General features: G+C 43.2%; 1 protein-coding gene across 1 annotated transcript; it reads right to left on the bottom strand.

Moving 5' to 3' along the window:
* Positions 1 to 429: 429 nt before the first annotated feature.
* On the bottom strand, positions 430 to 9513 carry LOC311428692 (ATPase family AAA domain-containing protein 2-like; the record flags this gene model as incomplete). The annotated part of the gene is made up of 9 exons (XM_084540024.1): positions 9374 to 9513; positions 8068 to 8227; positions 7618 to 7731; positions 7372 to 7521; positions 6287 to 6429; positions 5188 to 5234; positions 4036 to 4189; positions 3851 to 3935; positions 430 to 438 (listed from the first exon to the last, which is right to left on the bottom strand). Exons 4-9 carry the CDS (start codon positions 7393 to 7395, stop codon positions 430 to 432), a joined length of 462 nt encoding a protein of 153 aa, XP_084396150.1. The 5' UTR covers positions 7396 to 7521; positions 7618 to 7731; positions 8068 to 8227; positions 9374 to 9513.
* Between the last annotated feature and the right edge of the window lie 295 nt (positions 9514 to 9808).

The following is a 9808-nucleotide window of genomic DNA, read 5'->3' as shown; positions in this document are numbered from 1 at the left end:
GCCCCGACACGAAAAAGCCACGACATGCGGCCGAGGCGGCGGGGAGATGGCTCTGAGGGAGCTGCCACTTCGCCCCGCCGTCCTCCCCTCCCGGGCCGCCCCGCCGAGCCCCGTGCGCCTCAGGTGCTGCGCTGAGGGGGTGGCTGGCTACTGAGACAGCTGCCCAGGGCACCGAGCCTGACGGAGGTCAACAAGTGTTGAACAATGCTCTCAGACATCGGGTCTCACTTTGGGGTGGTCCTGTGTGGAGCCACGAGTTGGACTTGGTGATTATTGGGAGTCCTTTCCACCTTGGGATGTTCTCTGATTCTAGGTCAGCAATCCAGTAGCTGATGAGAAGTGTGGAGTCATTCAAAGGGAAGAGAGAGCACAACACTTCTCGTTTGCAGAAGCGGCTATTTGGTAACTAAACCGATGATTCCTTTGCTTCTAGAGCAACTAACAGCAGGGATCCGCTTTACAATGGAGGGAAAAGAGTCGTTGGCATGTCATGTGAAGTAACCTTCAAATCCCAGAGGATGATTTTGTTGGAACTTTATTCAGCTGAAAACACGGAAGCCTTGCTTCTGCTTGTGTTAGTTACAGCTCCAGTTTACTTTGGTTGGGAGGGAAGGCATTCCAGGCTAATGTGCTGTACCTGTTCCTTCAGCTCATTGTCCATAAACGGAGGAGCAAACGAAATCAGTTTAATCTCCATTAAATGCAGCAGACAAAGCGGAGTAGAGGGCGATCTAGCACTTAATTTTTCCTGTAAGCAGGAAACCCAGAACTCAACAACACTTTTCAAATCTTGTCCTGCAGTAAATGACCAGCTGAGTGAAGCTTGCATTTAGAGGATGTGCTCCTCCAGTAGACGGAAATAGCTTTTCCTCTTCACAAGTGCAACTGAGTGGTGGACTGGCAGCTACGTGGTTAACTAGTTGTGCCAAAGGGGTTGTGTTGAATGCACAGAAAAATATGCAGGTCCCAACAATAAAGGGTTGTCTGTAGGCATGACACCGAGTACAGATGTTGTCTGCAGGTTCGTGCAGAGTGCACCGCGCCAATAAGCACCCAGAGTCGGAATGCACACGAAGGTCTTTTAATTATATAATTACTTATAGAACTCTGCAGAGTCAGGTACTTGGCCATCTTTCGCAAAGCAAGCACACCTCTGACTCGAATCACCGTCATTTATACACAGGAAACTTGTGAAAACTCTCTCTTTGGCTCCTTTGGATTGGTTATTACAGCTCACCTAACTTATCTCCACTGAGCTTGTGCATTACAGAGGAATACCGGGGGGGAGGGGGAACAGGAGAGGGGGGACACACACCGAATCCCACATTAGCATAGATTAGCATTTTGACAGGTGTGATTTTTAATGTGCTAATGACCCTTAATGAGAAAAAGGTTACTATAGGTCAGTCTGGAGCTGGTGTTCTCCTTCCTGTTTTTTCCCTTTTAGCCCTTCTCTTCCTTGCTTCTGCTAGCTCAAGGCTACCTGTCTCTCTCCTTCTTTATTTTCTCAGCTAAAAGACTGCACAAGCTACACGCCTCCCTATTTGCTTCAACATTTCCTTGTTTCTGTTTTTTTTTTTTTTTTTTTTTTCCCAGCTCTGGGACGACACAGGTGTGGTTTGATATTTGCCAGTATAGCTAAAACTCACGCCAGTCTGCTCACGCACAATAAGTAGTAAGATTTAAGGACTGGTTTCATCGGCTTCTTCCATACTAACATCCTTCTTATGTTTTAGATATGCTGTAGTTAAATCAACACTAAGTTACTACTTGTGGAGTAATCGCCTTAAGCGACTAGGCATCATAAGCACACCTCCATTCCAAAAGCACCCCGCCTCCAAGGTGCAACCACCCCTCACTGAGCACGCCCTCGGAATTTCTCAGAGCCTGTACCTTTAAACGCAAGTGAGATCATTTCTACCAAGCACAACCAAGATACGCATGACTAGAGTCACTCAAGCTCCACCTTAAAGATAGAAAATAATACCAATTGCTTTAAGAGAAAGGGGATGTTAGGGAAGATACTATCAGGAAGGATTCCTTCTGACATCACTCGACAGGCTGAGCCTCTCACTCCCCCACCCCCACTCCATTGGGACGCCGTGGGGTAAGATCTGAACGCTTGCTTATACCAGGCGTCTCTGTGGAATCTTAGAAATCTCTAGAGTTTTGATGCTTTTTAATGTCTTAATACCTAGGCTGTGTACCTGTGCATTTCATGCATGCTAGCTTGCTTTTGCAGACAGTGAATTTATCACTGACAATCCAAAGAACCTGTGTACCTGTCGCCGTAACAAATTGCACTTAATTGCATTCTTCCTAGCTGTGAGAGTTCTCCTTGAATGCGACTAGAGCGAGGCCGTACTGCGTTGTTGGTGAATCCGTGACCGTGATAGTTCAGCACCCTGAATCCGACGGGACCCATGACGGTCAATCGGCTACACCCCTTAACGCGACACTACTAGACGAAGAAGATGACAGGGCTTGCATGCACTGCATTAGGCTTTGCATGTGAAAACACCCCCAAATAATTTCACGTACATTTAATGTTTTTAAAGGGAAAAAAACAGGAAGGTGTAGTCTCTCCGTAAGCTACAGCCCTACATAGTTAAGGCATCAGCATTCATTCCTTTGCTTGATAGCAAAGTATGAACATACAGAAGAGTTAAATATTTTCTTTGCATTCTTAAAGGCGATTTTTCAGACTTGGGCTTCAGTTGTTGGAGTTGAAGAGATCAGTAGACATCCTTACTTTTACGTTAAGACCAAAATCTTTATCTAAGATTGTGTTATCGAACGCAACTAAACTCCCACCCCCACATGGTTTTTTTGTAACTTCGCAATGATCTTGCTGCAGTCCTACTCCGATGGTCTTTCAGTAACATGCAGACTGCCGTGGCAGATTCTGTTACAGTGCTTTTCTATTGACAGTGTGCATAACACTCAAGGTAAAGCCCCTCATTTCGCAGTGGGGACATAAAGTGTTTCTTTGGACCCTGCTGCTTCTGTTAGTACTCATTTTTTCACAAACTTGTTGAACCTGAGCCGTGCCTACTGAGCCAACGAATGCTTTGATGACACAGTATTTTGTCAAAGCAGTTTTGCTTCTTGGAGCTACAGAAGCAGCTCTGGCTACGTGATAGGGAATTGTGCTGCATTGGCAAAACCAGACTTAGCTACAGACTTACAACACTTGCTAACTCGATCTATTTCAAATCTCATTTTAACTTTAAAGGACAATCAGTTTTGTGGCTCCTGTCTTACTAATTTGCCTTGTTTTGCATGGAAGGGCAGCCTGTGAATGTTTTGCTTTATTGCATGCTTCAAAAAAAAAAGGCTGAGGAAGAGACTGGAGGAACCTTTTCTATTCTATGGACTTTCCCCCGAGAGTGTGGAATTGCAGGCTACTTGGATGAATGTTCCAATGTGAGTAAGGGAGCAGACCTCAGCCAAAGGAGGTGGAATCCTTGCTTAATAGTAAGTATCAGTGTGGGGACATCTTTGCTTAACGGGAGCCATTTAAACTCTTCATAGAAACAAAATAAGCTGGACATCTTATGCTTGGAAAGCAGTATGGTTACACAGCTGCTAACATAATGACTTGAGTCTTCTGCTCTGCAACTTCAGGTTTTGTTTTCAAGAAGTGCATACATCAGTTTAAGCTTTGGACAAGGAGATTTGCAATGCAAATAGTGATAAACCAGAATCAGCGGCGCTGACGAGTGTAATGGTGAAATGCAGCAAATCAAGTATTCCTGGAGAAATGTGAGATTACAAAACTAGTAAGCCATGAAGCACTTTTGTTGTTGTTGTTGTTTTTTAAATCAATTCTTATATGCTGAAATAGCACCTTCAAGAAAATCTGTTTATCTAGCCAGGTAACGCTGTCTCCCTGTAAACAGGAAGGAAATGCCAGGAGCAGCCATACCTCTTTGCTGTCAAAATAAAGAGCAAGTCGAGGCCAACATCATGCCATAGTGCAAAGGCTTGTGAAGAAAGATCATTCTAAGAGGTCTGCAAGAAAAGATGACTTACTTTGTCATAAGTTTGTCAAATAGAATGGACGAGTTAGTAGTCAAGTACCGACTGTGTCCGACTCTACAGCTGCGGCGCAGCTCCAAGTCCCTGTTTTCTCCGTGGACTCGTCTCACAGTTTTTGCACCAGCTCTACTCCTCAATGTTCTGGTGACTGAAACGCAGAAACAAAGGATTTTGAAACAGTGAAGATGGGATTCTCCTTATTTCACCGTTGCTCTTGTAAAATGGAAACAGACAGACAAAAAAGGCACCCTGAAGTGGATTGAGTTTTCTTTACATTTCAGGTCAGAAGTTGGTGTCACAACCACTGCATTCCACTAATTTATCGCTCTGCACGTTTAAACTGTCTACTTAAAACTGGGACCTGTAGGGAAATTTTTAAAGAGACTGAAAGCTAGCCAGACAAAAACAAACGTGCAACTTTTGTTCCATGCAGGAGGGAAATCTACTCCACTTATTTCTGTCTTGGAAAAGTGAGAACAATCAACACCTTTCTCTAAGGTGTTTTCACTCCATTCATGTCAAACTGTATCTAACAGTGCTCAAAACAAACACTAGGACATTGCAAGCCTCTTCCTAAGAGGTGTATGTTTGATTACTCTGTTTATGCATGCAGCACTTCCATTTCCTGCATTAGGATCTAACAGCTCAAGGAGGGAAGAATCGTTTCAAGAGAAACACCCAAACACCACATAACTCAAACTCGTGCTTTTTAGAAAAAAGCCTGCCCATTGTTTGCCATACAGCACCCTTTGGCACAGGTTGGTTGCTTGCACTGTCATTAAAAGAGCCAAGAGGACAAGGGGAAGGGAAGAGCTACACCGCTGTGCTGCTAGGATCACAGCTAAGGTTTACTTTTGTGCTTGCCAGCTATAAAACTGAGTTTGAACTTACCAAGTATCGATTTACTTTGCACAATTAGAACAGTTTGCTTTGTGCCTACCAAGCTGCAATTCACACTGCTCCCTCCCCAAGGAATTCATAAAATCTCCTATTTGCACCTACCTCTCTTCACAGAAAAGTCACTGAGGAGTGAATTCAGCTGACTACAGAAGGCTTTGGGGCCAAATGAAAGCCATGGAGTGACCAAGTGCCATCCTCTTCAGTAACCTGCGCAAATAGGTATCCCGGGGACTTACAGCCACTTACCTGTGCTATATTCTTTTTTTCGTTCCAATTTTGGCTTTCTCAACTGCCTACATTAAGAAAGAGGACACGGCAGAGAAGGGAGAAAAGACTTGTTGTATTAGACCCATCAAGGATGGGAAATTTCACCATGTTTACAAGCCAGTGCTCCATGGTATACAAAGAGAAGCCTGTAGGCCTCACGCAGGATCCACATCCCAAGTCTGTTGCGTGCCATATACACGCGGTTCTGTATGTACCCACATTTCCTAGCTTGCTCATGTTGAATTCTCAAAATTATGAGCAATAGCACCCAAGTGGAAAAGATACATGTCCTGGTTTCAGTTAGGACAGCGTTAGTTCTCCTCCTAGTAGCGGGTAGGTTGCTATGTTTTGGCTTAGAATGTGTGAAAGGATGTTTAGAAGATTGCTGATACCACCCCGATGTTTCAATTGCTGCAGAGCAGTACTTACAACAAGCCAAGGACCTTTCGGTGTCTCACTGTCCTACTGGCGATCAGAATCGGCGCACAGCAACAGCTGCGAGGGGACAGACTCAGGATGGCCGACCCCAACTGGCCAAAGAATTCTATGCCTTATGGCAACACGCTGCACCATGGATAGGGCGGGGCAGCCGGGCTGCTAGGGGTTACGCTGGGCACTGGTCAGCGGGTAGTGAGCAACTGCATTGTACATCACTTGTTTTGTACACATTACTAGTAGCAGTACTATCATCATCACCATCATTATTATTATTTTCCTGTCTTAATAAACTGCCTTTATCTCAACTCGCGGGCTTCACTGTCCCGTTTCTCTCCCCCATCCCAGAGAGGGAGGTGGGAGGGTTGCAGAAGGGCTGTGTGGTGTTTAGCTGCCGGCCGGGTTAAACCACAACAACACCTCAAAGGGGTTGGGGAAAAAAACAGGTTTTTTTAGAAAAGCAGAAGACTTTCACTGAGAAGAGGGATGCTAGTTTTAAGGTACTGGTACGCCATCAGCATGCTCATAGGCCTCTGCTGATTTTAGCCGGAGGTTTATCAGGCCACAACTCACTGCACATGCTTTCTCTCTTGCTTTTCAATCTACAAATCGAACAGAGATTGAACATATAGAAATACAGTACCTTGAAAAGCATCTTCTCTTGACATTTCCCCTCAGTATCGCCATACTTTCTTCAAAGCTGGAGACTGAACACCGCAGGATGCTTTTGCTCACTGATCTTAAACGGTGTCCGTTGAAACATTCAATACTGGGAGAAGAATAATCCTAGGGAAAGAAGGAAACAAGAATATATTTATGTGAACCACGTAGATTCAGATAAAGAAATTCTGCCTCACGCAAGTTTAATTGACCCTCCTGACTTGGTAGTGGGGCAACTAATGGCAGGCAGACACTGAAACGCTGCTGTGCTCAAGAAAAACCGGGAGAGAAAAAAAAAAAAAAAAAAAAAAAAAGCTTTCAAAACTAAAGCTTCCCTTTCCCCACCGTTTTCTTGTGGATAACTTAAGCTTAATATCCTTGGAAAAAAGATAATGCAGCAAAACCTTTCACATAAACTTAGTGTTTCGTGAAAAACTACAACAACAAAACATTAAATTCAATTGGAATTTTTTTCAATAAATTCAATTGGAATTTAAATTCAAAACTTTTAATTCAGTTGAATTTAAATTAAAAAACATAAACTAATTAATTTAAATTAAAAAAAAATAAATTCAATTGACTGTTCAGAGGAACAGTCAAGCTTGACATTATACATCCTAGAATTAAAATCTAGTTTGAGTTTTTCTCCCATCTCCAGACCTTGCGAAAGATGCTTATTAGGAGCTCTGTCAAAAAAAGTGAAAGGCTTGTTATATCAAAGCTTCGAACCCTTCTTACTGCCCTTGACCTTCTTCACATTGCTGCTCCTACAAGGGTGAGTACTATCATTTTTAGTACGGGAGGGAAGCTGTGATATCCTTGAGTGGGGGGTCGTTCTGTTTACAAAATGAAGTTCCAGTAAGAGTACATCAAATGAACCAACTTTCTTTGAACTTTAATTCATCGCTATATTGAATGAATGACCTCTGGATTTCTCTCTCCCATTTGGAAGTCAATTTGAAAACAAACTACCTCTGCCATAAAGAGCCAGGCATCAGAGACACCTGTTGCGCCTCAAAAACGGAGAAGGTATGAATGACAAGTGCAGCTGAATAAAATGCAACTTGCCATTAGAAATGGGTGTACTGGCATCTACAGGTGCCGCTGGCATCTCCTCATTTTCATTACTCTCTTCATCTGGTTTCTCGTCTTCAGTAGCAGGGTTCTGCTGTGGTGACTTGGAGTTGTCGCATGGAGCACACGCTGCAGAGGTGCGACCTTGCAAGAAAGAATAGATACCAAAGATCTTTGTCGTGCATTTTCAGTTACAAATGCAGAGACAAGTCTTCAAATCCTTAGCGTTAAAGCATGTACCTCTTTTCTCACGAGATTCTTTAATTTGTTCACAAAGTTGTCCAAACTCTGTATCCGTTTCGTTCCTCACCATTGAATATGCAATGCCTTCCAAAACATAGGCGCTGTGACGATCTGAAATTTTACACACTTTAACTGACTGTTGTCTACCAACCAATGAAACTGTTTTGATCACAGAAAAAAATTGCTTTCTTCATAGGTTGGTTTCGAAAGGTTCTCTCAGTGAATATTTTCAGCATAACAACATCGAAGTTAATTAAAACAAAAGCACTAGTTCCTTGGGAACACTTATATCACAATTCCATGCCCAAGTAGCAAAATGATAAAATATTTACAGTCTGGACGTCCAAAATCATCTAATCCATCCGAAGTCTATTGTCCACACACAGCATTTATCCATCTATATGTTTGACAGATTTTTTAAACTAGGGCTAAAAAGCACATCCTCACCTGTAGATCTTTGATCCAGGTAGTACTCTAAGGCATTGTTACAGATTAGATCGATGTCCTTCAGCTAGTCTCCTGCAGCGAGGTACTGGCGCGAGTCAATTTGAGTCAGAACTGTTGAAAGATCCATCGGCTCTTTAATCCTTGTGGCATAGTCAGGTACCTGCAGATCAAATACAAGCATTCAGAGGTTTTCTTAACCTTGCACACTGTCTACCAAAATTATTCTGAAGACTTTAAATAAACGACTTCCTAAAAACCCTGAACATTTGCGATGCATCAGAAGATGCTGAAATTAACCAGTTTGCTTCTCAAAAATGGAAGGGCTCTTTCATTTTTCATTAGAGCGGCCACGAGAGGACAACAAGAAGTAGGGAGGTCAGAAGCACGTGCATGGTAGAGAAGAAACACTGAGGGTGGGAGATTCATTTCACTTTGCTTCAGAAAATCACAACAGTGAAAGCTGAGCAAGCCATCCGGCATTCTCTTTGTTGTCGACATTGAGGAAAAGGTGCATGAATTGCACCTGTGAAGTACCTATTGCAGGCATCTACTTTAGAATGAGATAACTGGGCCCTGAGGTGCTCATTTCTTCCCTCAGACCAGAAGAGGAGCCTAATGACCAGTTCAGATGAGGACATATGTATCTGTCTAGATTTTTCACAGCTCAAGAACCTAGGAGAAAAGGGGAAGAAAAGCCAGTGGAGGCCCACATGAAGACGACTTTGCTGATCCCCAGGTATATTCAAGTTACACCTGTCTTTGAAATATACGCCCCTAGTTTAGGCTTATCTCATAAATTAAGGAGAAAAAGGCATCTAAGCAGCCAATTGGAGGAAAAAGAAAACACACTGCACTTATGGTTGATTCCTATTGAGGAGTTCCAGATGAAACAGAGAACAGGATCTCAAAACTTATTTTTACAAACTGCTGCTCCTATTCCTGTTCCCACAGGAACTGACAGTCCAAGAAAGGGCTTCAGACTTCACTCAAGTAGTCCTGTAAATACTGTTTGTCATTATAAGGAAAGATCTCTGTGCTTTTCAGTGCTGTGACACGCCTACATATCAAAGCTTTTTCACGAGCAAACTGTGTTGGCATTTGGACTGGCTTTTTAGAATGAAACCAGGGCTTTCAGCAAATAATCCCATAAGAGACATTTGAGAGTCAGCAGAAGTAAAAGCACTGCCTCTGCTTCTTGCAAAATCCTAACAGTGCAGCCCTAAAAACAAAGTTGAACCTTCCCCAAAACGCTGAGAAGTACGAACACTGAGAAGTTACAGACACACACGGATCAGCACTACTTTACCTTCTGTGGGTCAACGGGCTTTGCAAATTCCCTGAAACGTCTGTCAGTGGCAAGTCTGTGAGTAATGTCCCTCAAGAAAATTCTAAGGTCACGCAAGGTATCCTCCTCTTCCTCCTCCAGCATCCCTACTTCTTCCTCTTGTGGCTTCTGAGGCTCAGCTGGTGGTGCTACAGGCACAACTTCCAATGTCCGATCAACTTCAATTCATCAGGAAAAATTAGCCAATTTACAGTACTCAAATACAAGCATATGACAAATTACTGACAGAAAATGACCACCAAAGCAAAGACCAACGAGCTAGTAACTTCGATAGGAAAGTTTTAGATGTACTTCTCATATCCTCCTCACCTCTTTTCTTTACAGGAGGCTTAGCCACTTCATTTAGAATTAGGTCCTCAAAAAAAGGCTGCTCTCTCTGCCCTACCAGGCAACTCA

This window comes from Aythya ferina (genome assembly GCF_964211825.1).
Source record: "Aythya ferina genome assembly, contig: HAP1_SCAFFOLD_115, whole genome shotgun sequence".
NCBI classification, from domain to species: Eukaryota; Metazoa; Chordata; class Aves; order Anseriformes; family Anatidae; genus Aythya; species Aythya ferina.
This window is presented reverse-complemented; position numbering and strand designations above follow the sequence as displayed.